At 35.2% G+C, this 27,893-nt stretch overlaps 1 protein-coding gene across 3 annotated transcripts; it reads right to left on the bottom strand.

The window, feature by feature from the left end:
- Positions 1 to 407: 407 nt before the first annotated feature.
- On the bottom strand, positions 408 to 27,829 carry LOC106133551 (junctophilin-1). Of its 3 annotated transcripts, XM_060944475.1 has the most exons (8): positions 27,427 to 27,829; positions 14,492 to 14,703; positions 11,378 to 11,661; positions 9,922 to 10,095; positions 8,807 to 9,141; positions 6,125 to 7,586; positions 2,741 to 2,941; positions 408 to 1,440 (listed from the first exon to the last, which is right to left on the bottom strand). In XM_060944475.1, exons 1-8 carry the CDS (start codon positions 27,651 to 27,653, stop codon positions 1,354 to 1,356), a joined length of 2,982 nt encoding a protein of 993 aa, XP_060800458.1. In that variant the 5' UTR covers positions 27,654 to 27,829; the 3' UTR covers positions 408 to 1,353. The 3 variants fall into 3 exon arrangements, with proteins under 3 accessions (XP_060800458.1, XP_060800455.1, XP_013188868.1); XM_060944472.1 differs by lacking the exon at positions 2,741 to 2,941 and having other exon boundaries at positions 27,427 to 27,792; XM_013333414.2 differs by lacking the exons at positions 6,125 to 7,586; positions 8,807 to 9,141; positions 9,922 to 10,095; ... (1 more) ...; positions 14,492 to 14,703; positions 27,427 to 27,829 and adding an exon at positions 3,209 to 3,898.
- Between the last annotated feature and the right edge of the window lie 64 nt (positions 27,830 to 27,893).

Raw genomic sequence — 27,893 nt, 5'->3', positions numbered from 1 at the left:
CAAGCGTATATTCTTTCATTATGTAGGTAAAAAATCCATGTTACTACTTACCCCTGTTACATCTAGCCCCTCGCTCCCCTAATTAAAATTCTTAGAGATAAAAACTTATAATTTTTACATAATAATAATGAAACTGTGAAAATTGTCTTACAAACGTTTATATATAAATTTTTTAGCCATTCAAAGAATGCTCATCTTCCCACAACTTTCGTTGTAACTTATCAACAGTCTCATCCGCACGCTTTCCATGCCAATATTGATATAGTAAATAACTTCCATAGATTTGTTATTTATACAAACTTATTTTTCTTCGATTACTAGAGAATTGACGTCATAGGTATAAAAAGAAGCATACATTTGTATAAAAACTGGGGTAATTTTCATTAAAAAGATTGAATACGTACTTGACTTAAATTTTTTACAGTATAAGAAAATAAAGCATATGCTTTTCTATGTCAGGCCTACAACAAGCGAATCAAGTAGGCTATTCTACAGTTTATGTGTATATAAGTATTTTTGTAAAGATGTTTAAATTCATCTATGTACATTTTTAAAATATCTATTCATATCCTATCATACTTTGTGCTATAATATCACTCCAGAATACGCAGCTTTGAACTAATGGAAAGAATTTGCTGCTACTAAAGAATTTTTTATTTATTTTCTCTGTACTTTTTTCACTGTATTCAATGGGATCTCTTTTAAACTTTTTTAGTTTTTTAAACGTTTTTTCAAACTTTTTCTAGTATCATAAAGAGGTAAAATTGAAAAGAAATATAGACAAAGATAGAATGGGATTGATAACATACTTTTCGTTAAAGCAAGATGATGGTCGAGACTGGTTGACAGTCTGTGGTCAGCCGGTGTCGAACATCAGCGTTTATTCTGTCTCGTAAATGATATTAGGCTCGAGTCTTTGAACTGGCGAATAATTAAAGATATAAAGAATCATTTCAAAGGCATAATAAACCTTTAATTTTTAGGTTCCTAAACAACTCGTGCTTCTCACACTCGGAGGCTCAGTGTTCACAAAATATCACTCTCGCATCACGAAATTAAAAAAGTTCGGCAGGTGAAGTAAAATGAATTTTCACTTGAAATCTTGTCATACTTTGCACACTTACACAACGTCAAAGTAAAGTACACTAGCAAACCGAAGTCTTCACCGTCCTTAGCGTCAAATAAATACGATTTTGTTTAAATTAAAATGGTAACTCGTTATGAAAAAGGGTCATATATTAAAACGTAACGTTAACATTTTTCACATCAAACTTGGCTATGTCTCATACAAATATTTACAATATTTGAATGCATTGTGTCGAGGGGTGGAGGCGCGCGCGCCGGTCGCCGGCGCTACGTCAGCAGCTTGAAGAACATGATGCCCAGCGAGATGTTGATGAAAAGCACCAGGATCACTAGCTGTTGCCGGGAGAACCAGTCCTGCAACCGGAGATAACAAATATCTTTACATTTGTCCTTTTTTATTTGTGTCTGAAACTGTTATAAGACAGTCTGGATTTGGCTAACCGGGGTTTTCATCTTTTAACGAATCATCGACAGAAAATATAAGGATGTAAAATTATGTTTACAACTTTTTAGGCTCTTGTTGTTTATTATACATGGAACAATGCAGTACCTAATTTGTGTTGCTCATTATCATTTCAGAAAATGCCGGATACTGAATAAGTATATTTATATACAGATTTGTCTTCATGTTTGTATTCTAGAAATGCATTGCAATAATTCCTTATTGGACAGGTAGGTAGCATTAAGATTACATTTCGGTCATCTAAATAATCCATCTTTATATGTACATCCCAAGATATATATAACACTTGAAGCGAAAGGTGTACAAAACCGTTATTTGTACAGTGCAAAAAAAATATAAAGACGATGCAAAATTGAGGATTTCAGTATATTTTGCTTGGTTTCGAGTTTATACAAAATTCTGTTCCGTAATTGAATCGTGAATCGTTTTACTTTTACCAGGTTGACTTTGTAGATACATTAATATATAATTCTTAGCTACAGGCACTTGAAATGTTCACAGAGATAAATTATAAACTGTAGTTTATATTTAACTAGCGACCCGCCCCGGCTTCGCACGGGTGCAAAATTATAAATGTTATTATACATAAAAACCTTCCTCTTGAATCACTCTACCTGTTACAAAAAACCGCATCAAAATCCGTTGCGTAATTTTAAAGATTTAAGCATACAGACAAACAGACTAAAATAGCGACTTTGTTTTATACTATGTAGTAAGTGATAAAAAACAAATAATTGTGAAATAAGATTTGGACAATTTAGTTTCGTACCATAGAAATGAATTATTCGTAGCACGTCAGTACACCTGTGCTACGAACTGGCTACGATCTTTGTATAAAAGATTTTCAACTTTATGGTAGCGGAGAATATGGTTTGTGCTAAATAAGATTTTTTTTTGTAATGGATCCTTCAATATCTTAAGTGAGTTATATTGTGGTGCAGTTTTAAGAAAAAGTTTTTTATTACTTCTTCTTTGTAAATATAAACCATGTAAATTTGTGCATTCGGTCAACCCGTCTAGATAAATAATGTAGGACGAGTGAACTTAATAGCTAAAATTTATGTAAGGAGCTGCCCAATATATTACACACAGTACTTAGATACCTTCATGTAGATACCTCGCGTATCAACGCAGCATCAATTTCTTCACTTGGGCCCCGCAGTTGACATTGTTATATGAAGAGTGTCTTACCTTTACTTGCGGACTGACTAAATAGAGCAATGGGTTTGCTCTTAATTTCTCCGTTTCCTCATGCATTCTGCGTACTTCTTCGCGGCGAGCCGAGCCCAGCGCCGACACCTCCTCACGAGACATCGCGTCGTTCGCACGTGGCATCCCCGCCACGTCCGGTAACGATTTCTTCCGCTGAAGCGTTTGTGGAGTGCTCAGCATCTGTGGACGTGGACACGAACAAAATTTTTTCTAACTCCAATGTTGTAAACAAACCTGACGAATGACGATGATGTGGAAAATGGTTTGAATTTTTGATGATGAATGTTAAATATTGTATCTGCGATACAATATTAAATAAAATTTTATGTACAATACATCGCATTCATGTTTGTATTGTGGGATCTCTTTTGTTAACGCACAATTAGCCACATGGTAATTTAATAAACTGTAACAGTACAGTTGTTATCTGCTGAGTTAACTAATTACCTCAACTGGAGGCACATTTATCCAGCTTTCAGACGCTCTCCGAGCGAGAATCGCCGGCGAACACATGAGATCTTCCTCATCTTCGTCCTCACCTTGATACCACATTTTGATTAATTTTATCTCATTTAGTAAAAAATCTTTGTCAATATTTTGAAAACTTTTTAGTTTTATAATGGATACGAATGTTTATTACATCATTAAACTGTTCAATGTTATCTTTGAGTAGATTATAATTGAATACATGGATATTTTTTACATAAATAGACACAATTTTGTAATTTCATAACAATTATGGGGAAGTCGATCGAATAATTAGCGATTTTAAGTTAAATATAGAGAAGAGGTGATACGCGGAAAGCGGCACCGAGTGACTGTCTCGATTTAGAAATAGAACGGGCTGCTCCCGCCGCGCCCGCGCCGCCGCCTACGTAACGCGCCGCGGCATGCCACTACTCCATCTGTCGCGCCCGCGCCGCCCAATGAGCTATACTACTATGAAATTTATTACACGAAAGCCGGTTGATATAACGATATCTATGATAATATAATACTTAAATTAATTTTTAAAAATTACGGCTTGACAACAAATGGGCATAGCGGAAATAGTGTATGTATGCAGAAAACTAAAAATGGTATCAGAGGCGTAACAAATTATTAAGAAAAGGAATCTCTATCTGTATGGTATTGACTATTATGACAGTAATTATTTTACATTACATTGAAAATTTTAGGCAGATAGGAATCTGCCTAAAATTTTCAATGTAATATCAAGGATGATATAATAGCAAATTATTATGGTGCTATTGCATTGTCTACCAATTTTTTTTATTAATCTTCTTTCGATAGATAATTTTATCGCTCCATTGGCTGGAACATTATATTGAGTATAATATCTTTATCAATTGAAATGAGAAATGAAATCAATTGAAGTAAAAAACTTACCTTGATTAATAATTCTGGATAACTAGTTGCAAGCCTGTAAGATGGCAGTAGCGCCAGTTGATGATTGATTGATTAAATATTAAAATACATCGAAAAAAATACCTACCTTATTTAATTAGGCATCTAAATTAACTATATAAAAACTTTGTGAAAATTTCAAGTGCGTAGCTATTGGCATTTTGTATAAAAATTGGAACCCATTTTGAGAGATCCGCAGTCAACAAGAAGATAAATAAAAAAAAAACATTAAAGTAGCACGAACGACACGAATTGCTAGATTACCAAAAACATGTACTAACAAGATACAAAGCAAGAAAGTTAGGACAAAGATGAGAATGTCATAGAAAAGATTTTAACTTTTCTATAATAGAGAGTTAGAGTATTAACCTCTTATCTCGTCATGTGTTTTCTTCTGTGGCAGCTTTCGCTATGCAGTCACAAAATGCTGGAATAATATACCGCTTCCAATCAGAAATTTAAAATCCGCTAAGACATTTTTACTAAATTCCCAACTTGAAAACAAACAACATACTGTACTGTATTATTAACCTCTTGGATGTCACGGGTCTATACACTCCGGATTTTTTAAAGGCTTTTGTGGGGATATAATTCAAACACGTAGAGGCCCTTTGGAGAAGTTGATGTTACTCGTATGTTCTCCTGCCAAAGCCTGTTCCCGCGTATATTCAATAGACGATATGTCCATGAACAGGTCTAGGCAGGAGGTGAAGCTATTAAAAAAAGGAAAAAATTGACGGGTTATGGAGTTGACCTTATTAACCTTATTGTTATCTATTGTTCCAAGCGATCAGTTGTTTTTATTTTTATATAAAGTCATTTAAATATTTTATAACACGAAGAGAGCGTTGAATTTTTCTTGTTTTGTCATTTTAAGTAGAGCCATCTGCTAGTATTGATACTTATCGGTTTCCCGCCAGACAGTTTATCCCTCCAGACCTTTTATCTGTCCTCTCATTGGTCAACTGGAAGTGATCTTTTGAAACACGTTGCACCCTTGTAGGTACTTAAGCAGGTTAGTAACTGTATACTGCCATCTGTTACCCTTAAAAATATAGTTGTGTAAAATAACCTACGGGTAATAGCAAAAGAAATTCATTATTACATCTAATATTCATTTTGCTTTTTCCTCTGATGGCTATAGATTTCTTTGAAAATAGAAATAGATATATTCTTCAATTAAATATCACCATTGTTTTATTTTACTGTATAAAAGTTAATAAAGCAATAGGCCATAGTCGGTCGACGTCCAGCACTTCTTTTGAATTTGAATTGGGGAAATCAATGTTATTTTGAAATTAATTTTAGTTATGATTAGTTTAATCAAAATCCGTTGAGTAGGCATTGCGTTAGATTGTGCCAATTAAAGTACCTAACAAATTAAAATAGTGGCCTTGTAACAAATTTTCCTTTTCTTTAAATTATTGCGTATAATATATGTATATGTGTTACATGTTTTTTACTTATTTTTTTAACTTGTCTCTAAGTTACTTATTTATTTTTTTAAAACTTTATTGAGCCTTAAAAGTAATTACAATAGGTGAACTTAATGCTAATAGTATTCCCTGCCAGTCAACTTTTAGAAAATAGTAAACTGATAAATAACCAGGTACTTTTATGGTACCTACATTTGTAGATGTATATTGTCATATTTTTAATATGTTCTTTGTATTTTGTACCAAATAAACAATTTTTCTTTCTTTCTTTCTGTCAGGTGTCAATTAAACAAATGTTATATATAGGTAGATGCATATAATTGAGATATAACTACAACCCCAAGACAAATTTCTTGTAACCGAAATGACATTCGGCATGTAAAAATAATCTAAAGCAATCTAAGTAGAAAGAAAAAGTTAATAAGATCTGAATTCTTGTAAATTCCGTAGAACGAGGAAACGAAATTTCGCATAAATTAATTGGCAGGTTAAAAGATGTTATTATTAAAAAAGTTCTTACCTTTCGTCCCCCACCTCCTCCTATAGGTGCGGGAGGCGGCGCTGCTATATTTGGTGCCACGAATAAACTCTCCGTTCTCTTTGGTTGGTAAGGCGAAGGAGAAATTTCTTGTCCAAGATTTCTTTTACGCAACAGTGATTCTTCGAACGGCTGGTTTTCTCGGGAACTGGCTCTGGATATAGAGCCTCGGCCTGACGTTAAATGCCCGTTTCCTGCTGGTGTGGCTGCTCGCGAAGCTGGCCGGGACACCGAAGCGGGTGGTGGCGCCACTGAACCAGCGCGTGAGCCTCCACTGGGCGCAGTAGCCTCCACTGAGGGTTGTCTAGAACGCCGACCATAACGATCTACACTTCCGTCTCGACTAGGTGGCCTTTTGTAATGATCAAAATAATCAATAGACGGTCTTTGACCTGGAGCCCGCATTACTCCATTTATTTCTTGTTCTGTTTGGCCTGTCTGTCTATACTGTTGTTGGTCCACAGGTGCTTGACGATACATCTGTTGATCTGGACCTTGTCTATATCCTTGTTGGTCGAGAGTTTGTCGATATCCATGGTTATCAATAGTTTGCCTATAAGCTTGTGAATCAGGAGCCACAGCTTGTCTATCAAGAGGTCCTTCGGAATGCACAGTTCCACTTCTAAATTCATTTCGCCCATATGTAACGGCAGCCGGGTCTACGTATGTAGTCTCTTGAGATCCGCTTGTGGGTTGAGCTAGTATGCTTTGTCTTCTTGGGCCAATTTGAGAGTTCCATTCTTGAGTTGGTCTTTGGTTAGGTATTTGTCTGTTCACTGCAGATAGTCTGCGGCCTTGATTAACGTATTGTTGACTACTTTGATCCATAGGTGGTTGTTGTAAACCCTCTTGTCTATTAAGACGATATGAAGAAGGTTGAGGTTGAAGACCACCTTGTGCTGTTGTGCCATAAGTATTTATTTGCTCATTCGGCATGTATGGCTTTTGATTATCAGGTATTTGCTGTGTATTCGGCGTTGACCAGCTATCCTGAGTTTGACTTTGATTGGGTCCATAATTATATGAATCATATGAAGGTCCAAGTGTTCTATTATCCGTAGTATAATTAGTATTATTACCAAGCCTTGGGTCTATAGATTGCACGGGTTTGGGATATGGTGCATTAGGATATTGTGCCGAAGGTCGCCGAGAAGGTACAGCGTTTGGAACTCTATTCTGAGGAAGTTGGGGATGTGTCGGAGGGATATGATTTGGAATGCTCTTCCCATCCAAGATCTTGTCAGATTCTTGTGATACGGGTGTATTTACTTGTACGTCGAAATTCTTTTGTCTATATCGTTCCCTTAATCCTATTCTGTCAAAACCGGGATGCTTAAAGTCAGGTGCGAATTGCTTCGCAGTCATTTGTGCATTATCACAGTCGTCTTTTGCTTGGTCCGCTGCTTCGTCAGCTTGTTCAGCTTTGCCTCGAGCAGTAGCAGTTCTGAAAAATAAGTTAAAAATTATTTTAGTTGCATAGCAATGACAGAAGGTCATATACATACATACATACGAGTATGAAATCATGGCCTTTACCTGAAGGGACATAGGGTACGTAAGAATTTTCAAGGTTTCTTTGCTTTGATGATTTTATTTCTATATGCATTTTATTAATGTTTTGTTTATATTCCATCATAAATATTCATTATTACCGCTAAATCAACTTTTCGAAAATACTTGATTTATAGTTTTATTTATTGGTTTGGTAATTCTGTCAGTTAGTCTCATAGTCAGTGTGACTATAAATTATATGCAGATAGGCTCTATATCCCTTACGGGCTAGACTGAGCATATAGTTGGAAGACTCAAAGTATTGCTAGCTTAGCTGCTTATAAGAAAAATCCTATTTTAAACACTTTCTTCTGGTTGAATTTTTATATTTTTAATGAAATTATTTATTTGACCCAGGCAGCAGAGTTATGGAAGAGCGTGTTATACACGTAATCTAGTTTATAGGTACATAAATTTTGTGAGGGATGTGATGAGAAAACCAAAAATAATAAAATAAGGCTACGGATTATGCGACACACAAGAACAAATAGCTACGAGTTCCAAATCAGTTCACAAATGGATGAAATAAACAGATATATATGTAGGGCAAGGAAAAGAAGGCAATTTGAACGTAAAATAGAAATGTGGACGTAAAATAATACAATTCATTTCTCATTAAGAATACTACGATAGTTTATAAACTTTCTAGGAAATTAATTAAGTTGCTGCTCTTTTTATTTCTGGTGACATATAAACTTACATACTTATATATAAATATATATTGAGTTTGCTTAATGTTATTTAAAATGTTGCTTAAAATTATTTGTTTAATGCTTTCTTTTATGCTGATATTTTTTAAGCTAAACCGTGGTTTCTGGCACTTTGGAATAGGATTACTCATATCTTTCCCATTGATAACGTAAAAGGCGACTAAGGGATAGGCTTATGAACTTGGCATTCTTTTTTAGGCGATGGGCTAACAACCTGTCATTTGAATCTCGGTTTTATCATTAAGCCATACAGCTGAGCGTGGCCTTCTAGTCTTTTCAAAACTGTTGGCTCTGTTAACCCCGTAAAAAAATTATCATATGTATGTATGGTTTAAAAAGCTAGTCATATGAAGCTCTCTTAAAGCATGATCAATGAAGTAATAGTATCCAACATATCACTTACCTAGATATAGCAATATCGGCCTTTTGCATTGCTATTTTCGAAGCGCGCTGTGCTGCGTTCACTGCCGAGTCAACCCGTTCTCGGAATTTCGCTGAGCGCATAAGGAACATATGTTTGCGCTTCTGGCTTGTGATTAGCACATTATTCTTGTATTTGCCCTCCTCTCGTGTGCCGTCTCGAAATGTAGTTACGCCGTAACCATACTTTCTGTTTGCGAACCATTCGCCTTCGTACCGAAGACCATCGCTACGCTCGCTGACACCGAATCCTGTGCGCTTGTCGTTCTTCCACTCACCCATGTAGGTTTCAGTTACACTGGCGTCTAAATGTTCATCCTGGAATAAGTAATAAGTAAACAAAGATTTTCTTACCATATTGTTCATGACTTTACATTAAAAATCAATGTAGATTTTGCAGTGTAAAGCATTATTTTTAATTTTTTTAACTTTATAATACTGGCAGGTCTTAACTGACAATTAAGATTATGTTTAAATAATATAATGTATACTTCTTTATGAAGTCTTTCGTTTATAATTTTCATAAAAATCTTTTTTATCTGTTATTTTATGGTAACGATATGGTGATAATATGGTGACGGCAAACATTGTGAGAAGTCTGCACATTTAGGTAAGGTGAATGTCTAATTTTACTTTTATAAAAAAAACCTGGGATATGTGTTTATACGAAGATGATCACGGAAGCGGGACGGTACCCCTTGTAAATTGATATTCCTACTCCTGTCCTGAATTGTACATATAGATGATCTCTTTGAATCTAAATTCATATTTTTAGCTGGGTAATATAATGACACTAGTCGGTAGTCCAAACCTAACGTTAATTATAGTATGGCCACGGTTAATTTCACAAATAAATAAATAAAAATTATGTTGTTTGGTTTTGGATGACGAACGACGCTCTCTAGCGACGACATGTTAATGTCAATGTAAAAACTATACTTTCTAAAACAAAGCTAGTATTTGATTTGTATGACGGCGGAGGGTGCTCTCTTCCGAGGGCATCCAGGAGAGCCATAGTCGCTGGAGCCACTCAATCTGACTAAGCCGGTGGCTAAATCAGCTAGCCAGTAGCATGTTTATAGCAAGGCGGAAACTGACCTCTACGACAAAGCTAGCGTTGGAGTTCGTCTGCAGCGAGGCGTGCGTCACGGCTGAGTGTGCACTCTCTACCGAGGACACCCAGGAGGAGCCCGAGCCGCCGGAGCCGCCCGAACGGACGGAGCCGGTGCCACGCTTGTCCAACTCGCCTGCACTGCGCTGCTTGCGCAATTTCTGTCGAAACAAAAAAATATACTCGATTATTATCTGTATTATTTCGATTGTATTATTGATTGGCTTCTTATTTCATTGATCCGCTTACGTTAAACTTGAATATTAATTTTTCCCATGAGAATTTGTAGAAAAATGAGCCTGTTTCAAACTTATGTAGTTTTTGTCTGTCTCTTTGCCAAATATTTAACATCAAAAACAAACACAAAACAAAAATATATTTTTTTATATCATATTGTGTGGAAGTATGGATATACTCGTATATCCCTATGTTATTACAATTTATGGATATAAAATTCAGATTAAATCCCGCGATAGAAGGTGATAGTAGAAAACATCGTAGAGAATCAGTCTGGCCAGAATAAGCACCCATACGATTGAATGTTATAATTTAATGTGGTCTGATTCACAGATTGCAGTCGCTCTTCTATTAAAACAATGTATTCTCTCGTCCACATTCTATTCTAAGTTTAATTAATATTGTGAAGTTGACGTTGTTGAAGAAAATGCTGTAGTGTAGTTTGTTACCGCTTCTTCTGCACTGACGCCTTGGAAGCGAACTTAGTTTTTAAGTAATTTATTTGACGTCAACCAATGTTGTTAAACCATACGTTTTGACAATTATTAAGCGATATATAGTATCCTATAGTAATGAATAAAAATTTTGAATGTTGAATTTTTTTGAATTTTAAACGGGAGGCATAAGGTCAGTGATGATGGTAATATATACTTAAATAATACTTGACAATATGATATATTTGACAATAAGATTTTACAAGGGAAACAATCCTTGCTAGCTTGCTGGATTTGCAACTTCAGTCGCGGGACTATGAGAAATTTAATTCGCCTTATTTGGTACCATGTAAAATACATTTGCTTTGATGTCCAAAGAATTATTTAAAGAAATTGAGTAAGCTTTTCAGTGAATGTGTGAATTAATCATCATACACGCTGTTTACGTTGTGAGCGGCAGTTCAATACATTTTTTTGTAGTGACGCATTCTAGTAAGTACTGCGTAGCGTACGCCAGATACACCGTCTTTCAGAAAAGATGGTATATAATATACCCTTATAGATACACCCAAAACGTTGATAACAGATCTGAATATATAACGCGTCTTAAATCGATCTAAATGTATATATAACAAGTTAAGTAAATTAAATTGTCGTTTAGATAATGATTTAGAAAGAGTAGGAACATCACCACAATCTTTAGAAGTCACTCAAAATTGAACTATTTTTAGAATAAAAATAGTGTAGGTATTTCAAATATCGTGTAACGTACCGATAACAATCCCTTTTTAGTTTTCTCGACGAGAGACCCCCGCCGTGTTGGCTCGTCAGAACTAGCCTTGAGGACGAAGCCGCCCCTCGCGTCGTCCATCCGCGTGGCCCTTCGGTCCGAAGGGTCCGGGGTCCCAGCCGCCTCTGTGAGGGACGACATGGACCCTCGGTGGCCGTGCCTCGCGCCCGAGGTGCCTCGGTAGTGTGAGGCGAGGCCGAAGGGCGCCGAGGTGCGAACACCGTACCCATGCCGCAGGCCTCGCATCCATTGTCCTTGGTATGTTCCTGTAACGATCAAACAGAAAGTTTTGTGCATATTTTTTGTATGTAGCTTTTATAAAAGTCATTACAACTGAATGGGTTTGGCAATATACTTTGCAGTTAATTATAGGTGTCTTCGTATTCTGTGTTACACGTACATGAAATTGATATTAGTCGTATGGTTAATAACACATTTTAAGGATACCACAACCTTGTCGACTATATTGATATAGTACCTACACTACAGGCTATAAAATGCTTAATTTAGTTTATAAAGTTGGGTTTTAACATTTATAAAGAAGAGACGTAGATATCGATGTATACGAGAACTATGGAAAATGTCAAAGATGTAAATAAAAATTCTTCGGATAGCTTTCAAGTAAACTGTCCGCGAAAGTGTTACGAGTAGCAAATACTTATAATTGGATATTTCCGACAGCAAGCTTTTGACTAATTTTCATGTTCTTAATCTCAATCAAAAACTGTGTTTGCTTGTTTGGCCTTCTAGTCTAATGGCTCCAACAGGGCAATGGATAACTTATTTTTAATGTGAAGTATAATTTTTTTCTAAACACATATATATATAATATATATATATATATATTATATTTGAATTCATGTATTTTTGTAATGTAGGTGCAACTGCAGCTAAAAGCAAGTACATGTAGAAATTGTTAAAAGTTGTATACATTTGCTTGTGTGTTAATTATTAGAATAAAAGACGTGATTTTTTCTCAACAATCTATTGGATACTAGATGTACAGACATGACATTGTCATAATATGAAAAAGAAATAAAACTAGACTAACATATACCGCCCACCAAAAGGGCTATGAGACCTTTTCTTAACATATAAATAACTTCTCTTAAAATAACAATGCAAAACATCCAATAGCTCAGTTAAAAATGTTCAAAGGTAAATGTAAACCACCTATAAAAGCAAAAGTTACAACGATAAAAAAAGGCAACATGGTAGGTAAACCATTAAGGGAGGTTGTTTTTTTAATCCAAAATGAGCTTTTTAATAGTGTAAAATAAGATACTTCAAAATATACACAATGAAATTTTTTGGTAGGTACGTAACAGTTACAGTTCGATCAAATGAATGAAATGAAATGACAGAAAATTAAAGATTTGGAAAGTCATTCAGGAAAATCCATTTACGCCTTCGCTTATATGAGTTAACATTCATAGTTCTTCATATAATAAAATCTAAGGCTTTGCTCATATTATTTGTCAAGAGACAAACTTAAAGCGTTTCGATCATTGGGTCATAAATTAAAGTGAAAGAAAATGAAATTCATAAATAAAAGCAAGCCATAAGTTACTTTTTTCACTTTAATTGATACAAAACGTGTATAATTTGAAAATATGATTACTCAGGTATTTTGGACAATCTTCGAAACTATCATGCCAAGTATTGTTTTAAAGGCCTTTACACGAAAGCAGTAATTCAGCAGCAACAATATACTCGTATGAGCGGTCGACACGATTGTTCTTGCGGCGTGCGTGAAGCGGCGGCGGCGCGCTTGCGGGCGTGCCTGCTCTATATATAACTCGCGAGGGCCGCGTGGCTGACTACCAAGTGATGCAGGGATACCTACTCTCAGCTTATTCAACATTAATAACAAAAATTCAAACTGCATCTGTAACACGAATTGATTTTACATTCGTTCTTACCAGATATGAATCATAAATAATCTTCTAATTTATTTACACGCACACAAAACGTGCAACCGTCCGCGACCTCGCTCTCTGCGCATTTGCGTGAAAGCAAATTATATATACCACGTATGTATACACGTTTAAGCCGTTTTTAGCTTACAGCAAGACGCTATACGTATCTGATGACGTAAATACCACGGCAGCTATGAATGAATGAGTTGATCGACTAAAGGCATTATTTTCAGCGTTCCGCACGGCCGAATCAGTACATGCCATGTGATTAATTTTTAGAACTGCTCGTGTAACTAATTTGCTGCATTCGATGGCTATAATTTTGTGAATGAGCAATCTTAATGCGGTTATGAGTCAACGGATTGGTGTCGAGGATTGCGTGACGGTGCTTCATGGTCTGCACGGACTCAGTTATTATTATACTTATACTGAGGTGATTTTCGATTAATATTCGGTTGTCAGTTACTTTGATATCACTTAACAATAAATATAAAGGCCACTTCGATTCATAAAATAATTAATAAAATGAAATGTAAAAGGTAAATGGGTACTATTATTGTTACGTTACCCTGTGTCTTGTTTACGCACATAATTTTACTGACAGCAAATATTGCACAAGCAAATGGTTCCTTCCTAGTTCACGCAACCGTAATCTGGGTCAATAGGTGAGCTCACTAGTCATGAACTTATGAAAATATTTTAAAATGGTTTACACATCATGTTATTGTATATAAAACTGAATAAAGTACTTATAATTGTTGTTTGATTTTAATAATAGCGAATTCTCTTAAAGTGATTCAATGTAAGAATGCCACGGTCATGTTCATGTCACGTTGTATTTAATCTGTATAGCAGCCGTTGGCAACGAAAAGAGTTAGATAATGGGTGCTATCCGCCATCGGTGTAGGTTTCCTGAGCCGTATCCGTCTTAGAGGTTGCTGGTCCAGGGGCCTTCATGCTTGGCGTTGTACGCATAATACAAGTTCCAATTTCTTGAGTAAGTTTATGGGTCAAACCACGGTTTTTGAGCGGTATTAGTCTTAAAGGCTCAGGAGCCCGTACTTTTCGTAGCAAGTGGAGCTCTGGCGAACCCCGTAGCGGCCCTTGAAGCTATGAGTCCTCTTAATATCAGTCTTAACTCAGATCTATAGGTTAGATACTAGTTAAAGGTACTAACCGCCATCGGCGTAGGTTTCTGAGCCGTATCCATCTTGGAGACCGCTAGCCCAGGTGCCTTCGTACTTGGCATTGCTAGTTGTGCTCTGGCGGACCCCGTAGCGGCCCTTGAAGCCCTGTGTCCACTCGCCGCGGTACAGCCAGCGGTCGCGGGTCTCCACGCCCAGCCCGTGCCGCTTGCCGTTCTGCCATTGACCCTCGTATGAACTCCCACTGTAATAATAAAAAAAAACAGGTTAGTTCTCGAACTTTACGTGGAATGGTGCATATAAATAAAATAGATTAATATATACGGAACTTAATCTACGTACGTTACATACATGATACACCACCAAAGTATAACACTATTCAGATAACACACGTCACATAAGATAAAAATATATGTTTTGTATAAAAAAGTAACTGAATTACAAACGAACTGAATGGGTCATGGGAAGTTATATTTTAAGATCAAATACCGAAAACTTGATTGATATGAAATTGTAAATTAATAAATATAATAAATTGTTAATTTATAGTAAATAAATAAAAAAAAATTAATTAGAATATACGAGTATATATGAAAGGATGTCTTAAAATTGTTAAAAGAACGGTATAAACATAATTTATGTCTTGTACGAATGAAGCAAAGCTAGTTTTGCTTTATAAAGTAGCTATTCTTACTCAATTAATTTCAATTGATATTGATTTGCGTTGGCTGCGCAACGCCATGCTGGAGCAATTATTTTAAATGCAAAGTGCGTCGTAGCCAATTTCAAAATATCATTTGTTGTAGGAAATAGCGGGCAAAAATACGCCGAACAAATTACCTATTTTAATTTCGATTTTATAAAAGCGACAGTGAGTTGACTGGTATGTTCCCCCTAAATGTATTACTTACTCGATCTTGTTGAATTTTCGCATACATAAATTAATAACTGGAAAATGTTGTCCCTTGCTGCCCGGAAAAAAGGCGGGATTAAATGTATATTATGCATGTATAAAAAAGGACTTCTAAAGATAGCATAATCAATCGATTTTCATGAGGACAATTGGCGTAGATATTTTTGTGTAGAGTACTGTAGAATACATTACGCTCTGTAGCAGTGCTACGCACTACTACGAGTGCTACAAAGAGCCCACGCTACGACGCTACGGAGACTCGGCTACGAAAGTCTACGAAAGCCGCAAGTGAATCATCTTATACCCATTTAATGGGAATAATATAATATAATTGAAATTTCTATGCCTTAACCAAAAAGATTTCTTAAAAAGTACACGCACACAAACATAGATTCTTTTGACCTTCCATAACTAGGTATTTTTCTAACTACGCTTCAAGGACACTAAATACACTCTTATCGATTTTTGTCATCCTCATAAACTACAATGTGTAATTATATATACAGTTACTTAATACACACCTAATGAAGATACGATCACCTTATTTACATAGATGCAAATATGTTACTAGCAAACTTGCTTCATGATGACACAATATTTGAAAAGGAAATAAAAAGTTGTACGAATGTAACAGTGGGAGTGAAAGTTGGGTATGGCAAAAGAAGCACGAAAGCAGAATAAATGCAGAGGAAATGAGAGCGTTAAGGAGTATGATGGGTGTGAAATTGAGTGACCGGATAAGGAACAGCGTGATAAGGGAATGTTGTGATGTGAAAGAAGATGTAGTTACAGGAATAGAAAAGGGTATGTTGAGATGGTTCGGTCATGTGGAGAGGATGAATGAAAGCAGATTAACTAAGCAGATATACAAGGAGAGTGTGGAGGGAAAGGTCGGAGTGGGAAGACCTAGACGAACATATCTTGATCAAATTAAGGACGTCCTGGTAAAGGGTCAGGTCAAAAGTACCCGAAACCGCCGAGCTTGCATGAAGAGAGTTATGAATGTGGATGAAGCGAAGGAAGTATGCAGAGATCGTGGCAAGTGGAAAGAGGTAGTCTCTGCATACCCCTCCGGGAAAGAGGCGTGATTTTATGTATGTATGTATGTACGAATGTAACAGATACAATGTTGGTTGAAAAAGCATAATCACGTAAATTTAATGGTGTCTTCACTTTTGATATGATTGATATGAATTTACTAATTAAAGTAATGTTGTCGTTTCCTCTCGCACTTGTAATCTTATAATAAGCTTATTAGTATTACAAATATAGACTTCTTGGCAAGATGCAGGCAAGCACACTCCATTTATATTTATACAAGAAAACAATTCATTGTATGGAAAGAGCCGTGGCATTTGTACTCGTATGAACTCATTCACAAAATATGTACGAGTATGTGTACATAATTAATAGATTTTGAACCTTTGTGAAGAATCAAAGAGGATATAATCACTACTTTTCATGAAGAATGATAGTTTTGAACCTTGACATTTATCATTTCTATCAATATTTTCATGTAATCGTACTGCAAAATCTATTGAATTAAACTCCTTTTTTTATAAAACTGATTTAAAATTACAACGTTGGGTAAACCGTATCTCATACGAGTATGTCGTATCTAATGTGTCTTATTTAATGTATTACATACATACATATAACGTTTTTATCTTTTAAGTGGTAGGTAGTGGTAATAGTTTCAAAAACTTTAGAACACAAACATGAAATATTTACCAAGTAGTATGAACTGAAATGTCGTTGGGAATTTAAATGTTATTATTTTGCTGTTAGTCGTTATGTGCCGTTCTCTCTGTCACCTCACCTACTACATAATTCAAAATATTCAGTCAGCATAAATAGTTAATTAATTTCACTATTCAAGAAAGGTGAAATATCGGAGCCTGGTAATTATAGACCCATCTAACATTTACCAATTTTGAGCAAGGTTTTCGAGAGAATCACGCTTAATCAAATGCAGCTCCACTTTGTATAGTATAGTCAGCAATACAGCTTAACTGAGGGGAAATGTACAAAAGATAAAGGTGTGGCTCTTGTCTCATTCTCAATGACTCACAGGATACCATCGGAGTGTTTTTTTGTGATCTGACAAAAATTTTTTGCATTTGATTGCGTAGATCATGGAACTCATCTGCTCAAGCTCGCTCATTATCGGTTCGACACTACTGGTATTTAATTATTTTAATCATACCTTAGTGACAGATTACAGACGGTAGATTTAAATAATACAAAATTGAAAGGAGGTAAAAATAGGCGTATCGAAAGGTTCGATTTTGGGACCTTTTCTCTTTCTGGTATGTATTAAAGACCAGCCTTGTATGATTGAGAAACAGACTAGCATCGTGTTGTTTACAGATGATTCGTCACTAATCTTTAGGATAAAGTCGCCGCCGTAGCGAAACTTGTGCTGGGAATAGCACTTTCGCCGCCTTTTCTAACTGGTTTTCAGTCAACAACTTACTGTTAAACTCATATGAGACCCAATGCATTGAGGTTACATTTCTCAATGTGCTGCAGGCAAATGATAAATGTGTATATGCGGTAAATCATTAGATTCAAATTTAAAATGCTTACATTTCAAAACTTTCTAAAAAGCTTAGTTCTGTAGCATACGCAATTCGCCGTATGAGGAATTTGACGTTGTGGCAACTCTATGTTGTATGTGGATGTGGTATTTATTTTACATTTAGAGTAAGCTCTATGTCAACTCTAAGTTAAATGTCGTATGACTGCTTTGGAGAGCAGCAGCAGACATACAAACTATTTTCATTCTACAAAAAAGGGCTAGCAATACGGTCTTAAACAAAGAGATTCGCTTAGAGAATTTTTCAAAAACCTAAATATTTTAACATTGACTTCCAATACATATTCGATAATATTGTGCATGTTTGGAATAACTTAGATATTTAAAAAAATAGGTGGATGAATAAGTAAATCACTGCTGAACAATTGCAAGTTTTTGATCCCAGCGTATCAGCTGGCTAAGTAGGTAAGTTTAATTAATATTGTGAAGTTGACGTTGTTGAAGAAAATGTTGCAGTGCAGTTTGTTACCGCTTCTTCTGCACTGACGCCTTGGAAGCGGCAGTAAACTTAGTTTTTAAGTAATTTATTTGACGTCAACCAATGTTGTTAAACCATACGTTTTGACAATTATTAAGCGATATATAGTATCCTATAATAATGAATAAAAATTTTGAATTTTTGAATTTTGAATTTTTTTTTTGTAGGAAAATCATTTCTGATTAATTGGAGTATAAGATTTTTAATAATCTACCAAAAAGTGTTTTTGAAATGAATGATAGAAAATTCAAAAAGTACATTAAAGATCAGCTTTGTAGGAAAGCCTTTTACAGCACGGAGGATTATATTAATGATAAACATATGTGGCCCGAGCTTGACATTACATTTGACCTCTTAAAAAGCATGTGCATTTTTGACATCGTATTGACATAATTTGTACAGTATTATTTTATCTATATCTTTATTTGACGTAATATTTGTATTGAAATAATTAGTTTTATACTCATTCACCATTTTTTAATGTAGACAATGTGCATTCGTCTACGATTTAGACTTAAGAGATCTACATTTAGAAATTGACGAATGCTGCAGTGTAGCATGTTCCGCCGCTTCTTTAACACATACGCCTTGGAAGCGGTAGTAGATATAATTAGATTAAAGTGATGTGACGTCAATAAGTGATGTACATTGATCCAATTTCGAAAATAAATCTATTGTTAATTGTTTTTATTCTAAAACAAAAGTGAATGATGAAACCTTTAACTTGCATTATTTCTGGAAATTCCTATGCGAACGGGAGGAACGGAAATTTATAAGGATTGTTTTATTTTGTTGTTTCTCTGGCTCTGCTGTAGTAGCTGCATTTCGCGCGTCGAACTAACATAAAATTTTAAAAAGGAAAATTTTCAATGAACTTTGGTTATCATACAGTATAAAAATTAAACAATCTTAAATTTGTAATAAGGATGAGGATCTACTTGTTATTACAAGACAAACTATCGTGGCACTTTGAGTTACAAAGGCAACCAATTTTCTTGCAGAGACACCTTTTTTACCTCGGTCGGAACAGTTTTAACTGGCTCTCTTTGGAAAAACGCGTGTTGTCTAGTAAGAACTAGTTTAAACTGATATTTAATTTTGAGCATTAGTTAATTCTAGTTTTAACAAAGGCATTTAGTAAAAACTAGTTCTAACTAGGGAAAACGCGTTCTATCTAAAAACTAGTTTTAACTGTAACATATATACTCTTTTTCTCTATGTAAGTATATTTTATATTACCATTACGCATTTGTATGTGGCTATAGTACTCTAGTTCATAATAAATCTATAGTAGTCATAAAGACATTTGCTCAGAATTCCTTTCAGTTTTTATTAGTTGCGGTAAGATAATGGAATGGTCTGTTCTGCACGTATGGCCGGCCGGTTCGGTCCAACTCGAGCCTTGTTTCTATTTTTATCATACCTAGCAGTTACACATTCTACCGTAACGCAACTGAATATTACAAGACAAACCGACTGGATTTTTTTTAAACATGGCACAGTCACAGACTATGCTTGTTTAATAATACTCTGTCATTTCTTAATTAAAATCAATAAGTTTTCTCTTTTATAAAAAGGTTAGTGGATTATCGAATTAAAAAATAATTTTGTTTACAGCAGACTTCCACCCCAAAACAAAGACATATTCAATAATAACGTTTGTTAAATATCCATGCAGAGTATATGGTGGAAAATGTAATATTATAGGTAGTGAACGAATTACTGAGTTAAGATCGAGACATGTTGCTTTCAGAAAGCACTTAAATTACTTATTTATTGTACAAGTATGACTAGATTGATATGTTAACACCACGACGGGCTAAATTAAGACAAAGAAAATAGTTAATGTACATCTAATAAAACAATAGAGATTATGTCTTAAGAATGGTCTGAAAAACACCACCAGTATTTTTTTATGAAATTAAACGCATTGAACACACTATCGATATCAATACGAATTTTTAAAATTACTATATATATGAACAGGCTGGTAAAACTGTCTTATTGTTGTGATGTAATAAAACAACTCAATGATCAATATTGATCACGTCTTTGATTTCTGATCGACGACAATCAAGCATGCCTACAGATCCGCCTTACCCAGTGCCAAATATATCGCGTGTTCATTTCAAGCTATGTACTCGTAATATACAATACGTTATATACGAGTATTACTTTTCTTTATACCTTATACTCGTAGTAGATCCATTTATCTATTACAGATTATTTAGATTTATAATTGCATTACTATTATTCAGGCTGAAGCTCCATTTATAAGTGGAATGAAATGGAAGTCTGCTATAAGAAGTGCAGAAAAGTCTCATTCCCCTATTGATCCTCGGTTTATAAGACTTTCAGTTCATGAATCAATCAGTAAAAATTATACACGAAAATTCACGTGATTTACTTATTTTTCATTATTTCAAGTCAATATAAGCGAATCGGAAATCTAGTTATACTTATAATGAACTATAAGTTTTCTGTGCATCGTCGATTATCATCTTCATCATATCAGCCACTACTTAACATATGTATGCTTTCCGTAATGATTTTCACCTCGCTCTATTGGAAGCAACCTGCATCCAATGTTTCCCCGATTACCAAGTCGTCGGTCTATTTCGCGGTAGGCCTTGGTTTCCACCCTCGAACATTTGGGCCATTAGTACTTCGAGAAATGTGGCCTGCCCATTGCCACACCAGTTTGATGACCCGAGCTGCTATGTCTGTTACTACTTTCGTTCGTCTACGGATCCTTGATCACAATATTATAGCAAGAAGATAGTGAAAATACACAGAAACGCACCATCGATGCTGTATAAATAAGATGGGTGATAACTTTATAGGTAAAGTTATCACCCATCTTATTTATACAGTAGGTAGGCCTACTTAGGTATTACATGAATTTGCCACTAAGTTAAGTCAAGATTTGTACAAAGGTTAGGTAGCTTTATAAAAATTCATATTTACAACTATGTCGGCAGATTTTGTGATATTAAAAGAAAAACTATCCCAAGCGCATAAGCAGATTTGTAATTGGTTATCTACATTAAATTATGATGAAACAGGTGAAATTTTATACCTAGAAAGTTAACAAATTCTTAAATTGTAAGACTGCTGTATTTAGGCAAAACTTTTAAAGTGTTAGGTAAACATCAATAATTACTTAATTTATCTGGCTGGGTAAACTTTACTGTTTGTCTCTCTTAATTATTGTTAATTTTGATTTCCTCGACACAGGCTTGCCTAGTTTTACAGTTACAGAGTTTAACATCAAGTTAAACAATGTTTTTTACATAAATATTTTACCATAAATGTAAATGCATTAGAAATATATTTTTATATTTATGGTTTGGTAGAGTCTGGCTACCGAAAGTATAGTGGCAGTTGTATAACAGAATATAATAAATTTGGATGATTAATGTTGTTAAGGTTTGTATGAGTTATTGAGGATCAAAATACAATGTTGACCATTCTGTAGGCAATTATTTAAATCACTCCAAAATGATACTGGCTACAGAATAATTTATCATTGTAAATACATCCCAATCCCAACTACTTATTATTGTTCAGGCGCTATCTACTGAACCAATCATCTTTACCAAAGGTTTGCATAGGTATATGATTAAGTCTGTAGAAAGACATAGGGAACCTTTAATCCAGGTGAATACTTAAGTATCCGTAAGATTTGCGAAAAACCTGTATTTCTCTGTATGTGCTGCTAAATAGCTGGTTCTTAAAATATATTTTTGTGTTTCCTTTGTTATTTACATCAAGTAACGCTTGCCGTTTGGTAGGCCTTTCTCAAAGTATTTCGTTTCTTATAATATAATTAAGAATATACTCTAAGGTATTTACTTAATTCCTTACTACTCTAGTAGCGAAGAAGAAAAAAGGGTGTGTGTGCCAGCTGCTTCACTTCGCATGCAAAAAGCAATCAAGGGAAATGATAATAAATTTGAGTTTCTTCGAAGTTCTCTTAGGAGATGAACTAGCAATTTTATAATTAAAGCCGTGGGTGTACTGTATCTAACATTCTTTTGTATCAAAAAGAAAAACTTTAAGTTTCTTTCAAATTCGAAGTTGATAATGAAAAGAACAAAATAATAATAAAAAATGTTTCAAAGGGAAAGTTATTGTGTATTTTACCCTATAAAGAATCCACACAAACAAAAACAACTTTGTGTTCTAAAGAAACATTGGGAAACATGAATTCTTGTTAAATTGGTAAACGACAAGAAACAGACATAAAACTATTTTTGTTTAGTTTTGGCATAGGGTAATATGTAATACATTTTTTACAAACGTAATTTGTAGCTTTGTAGTAAAAACCTGATATTTTGTCCACCACTAGCATTTTATTTGTTAAATGTTAGGCTAGGTATGATTGTGGGATGACGTGTCACATAAGTTTATCCATTATCTAATATTATACGAAGGGACTGCAATTTATTGCTGGTGTAAGGGTATTTTGGAGTAGTATTGAGCCAAAAGTAAAAGACCGACATATGCATCTCTGACAATAAATTATTTTGAAATAGAAAACATTTTCCTATTTCGAAATTATTTGTTAAATCATGCAAACTTTTTACTATTTTGCGTATAGTTACAAGTCAAGTCTATATTCCTTGCGGGGTAGACAGAGCCAAAAGTCTTGAAAAGTCTAATAGGCATGTTTAGCCTTTTCAGCGGCTTAACGATAGAATTGAAATTCAAATGATGACAGATTGCTAGCCCATCGCTTAGACTAGAAGAAGAATTTCAAGTTTATAAGCCTATCCCGTAGTCGCCTTATACGACATCCTTGGGAAAGAGATTAAAAAAAGAATAGGACCATTAAGGAACTATTTTTTTATTGGTGCCGGGTGCTGGATACTACTTATTACTTAGGTAAATAATTCGTCTGAGAAATTTATACTGACCACCGCATAATAGCTGTGATATTCGAGTAGACATAGACCTTGGCGATAAAGTAACAAGATCGTTAGTGTGATGTCTCCGATTACGTCCCACTAGTTATAATTTACGCCAGGCCGACCTCTCAACACCGATCAGGGTAACGAAGTCAATATTGATTAAATGTTATTAGCATGGAGGTCAGTCAGAAATCTTAATGTCGGTCAGGATGCCCAGTGCGATGGAGCAATGACCTGATGAAAGTGGGTTGCATTGAAGCAGCCGCAAGCTGTGAGAGATAACCGGAAGGCCTGGCACACCATCGCATTTAGACACTTGTTAACCTTTTATATGTAAGTATTTGATTTTAAAGAGATTAAAATTTTTAAACTGTCGTTTACGAGAAGATATCAGTCAAGTTTTGCTCTAAATACGTTTCAAAAGTGAAATTCGAGTTGCTAGTATTTTAGATTTTTTTAATTTCGATAATAAAATATGTCAGTAGATATTTTCGGTGCATCGACCAATATGACAAAAGCACATTTTTACACATGACGTAGTTACGTAATTTTGTGTTAGTATTTTAGTAATTTCTTTATTTTATTGTTTATCTGGTATCGTGATTAACTTGAAGGCTTCATCACATGTGTGTGCAGGCTGTGTTCGCTCCGAGAAGGTTGACAACTTCATGCCTTATTATGTACTAGCTGTGCCCGCGACTTCGTTCGCGTGGAATAGTAATTTTGGGCATCATTGAAGCCCTCAAGGATGAATAGTTTTTCCGTTTTTTTCACATATTCCATTATTTCTTTGCCTTCCTCGATAAATGGTCTATTCAACGCAAAAATATTTTTTAATACGAACCAGTAGTTCCTGAGATTAGCGCGTTCAAACAAACAAACTCTTCAGCTTTATAATATTAGTATACATGTTATTAGGTATAATGCTGTCGTACAATGATAAATGACTTTGAATTTTAATTTCGTAACTTATTTGCAGGCAAACTCATGCCTTGAGTTTATTCAAATGACGATAACTTTTTTTAGTGAACCGACGTTGATGAAACAAACTTTAAATGTTTTTCTAAGATAAAACAAAGCCATTGGTGAAAGTTTTGAGTAAATCGGTTCAGTACTTTCGGTGATAAGCGTGATCATACATACAGACAGACAGACAGACAAAAAATTTAAAAAAAAAACATTTTTGCTTTCTATTATTTATTCTAAGTGTCCCTCTATCCATTTCAGTCAAAAATACTAAATGTACAGACAAAATATTTTTACTGTTTTATTATATGTATAAGTGTTACTCATCTATCTTGTTGTTCAGCCAATTATCGGACCATAAAATATAAAATAATTTTTTTTTTCCTATTTCTGGTGGCAAACGAATCTACACATTTTATTTACAATTAATATAGGATGCTTTCTATAAAAATATAGTAAAATTAAACGCTATGTCAGTCGTTTGAAAAATGTACCCAGTAATACATACATATAATAACATCTAGGTATATCCCTTGGTAGACAGAACCAACAGTCTTGTAAAGACTGATAGGCCACGTTCAGCTATTTGGCTTTAAGATAGAATTGAGATTCAAATAGTGACAGATTGCTAGCCCATCGCCTAAAAAAGAATCCCAAGTATGTAAGCCTATCCCTTAGTCGCCTTTTACGACATCCATGGGAAAGAGATGGAGTGGTCCTATTCTTTTTTGTATTGGTGCCGGGAACCACACGATACATACGGTACCTAGTAATATTTGGAAATTTATCATCTACATATCTAACTTAAGACAAAGTATATGGAAAACAATTTAGGTATATAGCTTTTGCTAAAACATAAACATTAAGATTTATAGAGAGTAAAATAATTTTATAGTTTAATTTTTCATACAAACAATATATAATGATAATATTAGGATTCATAAATTAATTATTTTGCGTAGTTTTAAATTGAACCTAACTACTATAGTAGATATATTTAAAATTCCTTTTGGGTGGTTATTTTACAGCAGCCCCAATTTTATTTACCTAAAAAAGAAATAATAGTCCCTGCGCATGTCCTTGTGGGAGTCCACCCAGAAGGCTGGTAGAAATGCTACATAAATGACAATGCTATTATCTGAGCCACGTGATTTTCAGCCTTCAGATCACTCGAGATACCAACTTTTCAATAATTTCATTTACCTTAATTCGAATCTAGTTGTTACTTAAGAATTTACAACATTAAGATGTATATGTAGGTACTTATGTCAAAAAAAATTCAAATTCAAAAAATTCAAAATTTTTTATTCATTATTATAGGATATTATTATATCGCTTAATAATTGTCGTATGGTTTAACAACTTGGTTGACGTCAAATAAATTACTTAAAAACTAAGTTTACTGCCGCTTCCAAGGCGTCAGTGCAGAAGAAACGGTAACAAAATGTATGTATATTAACATTCACGTAAATTTCATCTAAATCTAATAAGGCAAGTTCGTTATTATTTTAATTCAAAGCAAGTCATCAAAGGGTGGAAAATATTATACCTTCCTATATTTTATCCAATTGTTTTTATCAGTAATTGTAACGAGAACTTTAAGGTAAGTATTAAAATTTTAATGCCGCTTCCAAGGCGTCAGTGCAGAAGAAGCGGTAACAAAATGTATGTATATTAACATTCACGTAAATTTCATCTAAATCTAATAAGGCAAGTTCGTTATTATTTTAATTCAAAGCAAGTCATCAAAGGGTGGAAAATATTATACCTTCCTATATTTTATCCAATTGTTTTTATCAGTAATTGTAACGAGAACTTTAAGGTTAGTATTAAAATTTTATAGAACACTATGTATTGATGTCGTCTAAGCTTAGAATTTTAAATAAAAAAATGTCTTTACATCTGATTTTAGGCGATGCGATGGGCTAGCAAAGCAACCAGACACTACTTGAATCTTGATACCATCATTTAGCCATACAGCTGAAAGTATTCTTTCAGTCTTTTTAAACTGTTTGCTCTGTCTATCCCATAAGGGATAAAGACGTAATTATTAGTATGTAATTATGTCTCTGCCTACCCCTCCGGGAAAGAGGCATGATTTATGTATGTAATAACGTTTGTATGTAGGTATATATAATATACTTACATACAAACGTATTTATAATATAAATAATCTGTGAAACTGTATTTGTTTGTCCATCTTTCACATTAAAACCACTGAAACGATCTCCATTAAAATTTCAAATTTTACATATAGTGTTGATTACGATGAAGGATATAGGGTACTACACGCACGGACCCAGACGCGGGCGAAAGTTAGTAATGAAATATCTTAAAATTTGTCGAAGTTTAAATTCAAATATTTTCAGCAAAAGTTTGCTGGGGCGAACTATAATAATGAGCGAGTTTTTTTTGTGCGAATTCCTACTCTGAATAGATATGAATATCGGTAATAGTTACAAGTACATATGTACTTAGTTATAAAGTGCACTTCAATGAGAATGTAATGACTTCATGGAATCCATATATGTACAAATTTTTGGGTAGTGGTAATTTCTAAAGCGCAGGTAAAAACCCGTAGCAGTAATGTAGTCAAATTTTGTACCCATAGTAAGTAGTTTAATTCATTTGTCTATAATCTTAGGCGTGTTACTGTTACCTACGAATCGCTTCGTGCCGTTACCTAATATTTTTTGATCTCCAAGCTTCCTTGTTACTAGGCAACTTTCTAAACAGAAAAAAATTTAGTACTATGTCTGCTCATGCATGTTGAGAACAGCTGCGTTTTATTGTTCTCAATTGCGATTTATAAAATCGTGATTCATTAAACATTGATCCTATATCATTATGTTTGTACAAGTAATGACAAGACATTTGACACATAGAATGATAGTGTTATCACGTGTTGTTATCAGTAGACACAGATCGATATAATATTTTAGTCGGGATTAGACCATGAGGCACTTTCACCGCCTTTACACTCGTTTTCTAGCGAAACACCGAACTCAATTATTAATAGCAGCCTATTTTTGGAGCGGCTTCGGACGCGGATTTTGCGCTCGGGCATGTGCGAGGCCCGGGCGAAGTCTCTTTCTCACCTGGGCCAGGTGTAGACGCCGGAAACTTCGAAGCCGAAGTGCCAGGAGCCCGCGTAGGCGCCTTGGCCCTTGGGTCCAGTACACACACCGTGCCCGTGGGCCTTGCCGTCCTCCCATCCACCACAATAAGTTCCACCATCGTCAAAGTCGAAGCGGCCACCGTTGAGGCCACGCTGCGGGGGGTTTCCGCTAGCGGCGTGCGCGGTGTCGAGCTCGCTCGGCTGCATCACGCGGCGCCGTGCTGCCGCGGGGAGGGCCCTCCGCACGCACCCTCCTCCGAGCTCGCGGTATAAATAAACATCAGCTGGGCATGTCGCGCCGTGGCGCGCCGCCGAGTGAACACCACTCCGGTCCTGCGCGAGGAGCACTGCGCGCCCGACACCCGCCGCCCGCCCTGCGCCCCCCGCCTCCCGCCCGCCCTGCGCACTACGGAGACCACCGCTGCCGCCGCGTTGCCGCCGTCGTTG

The sequence above is a fragment of the Amyelois transitella genome, chromosome 2, assembly GCF_032362555.1.
Source record: "Amyelois transitella isolate CPQ chromosome 2, ilAmyTran1.1, whole genome shotgun sequence".
NCBI classification, from domain to species: Eukaryota; Metazoa; Arthropoda; class Insecta; order Lepidoptera; family Pyralidae; genus Amyelois; species Amyelois transitella.
The sequence above is the reverse complement of the archived record's forward strand: the minus strand, read 5'-3'. Positions and strand labels throughout refer to the sequence as shown.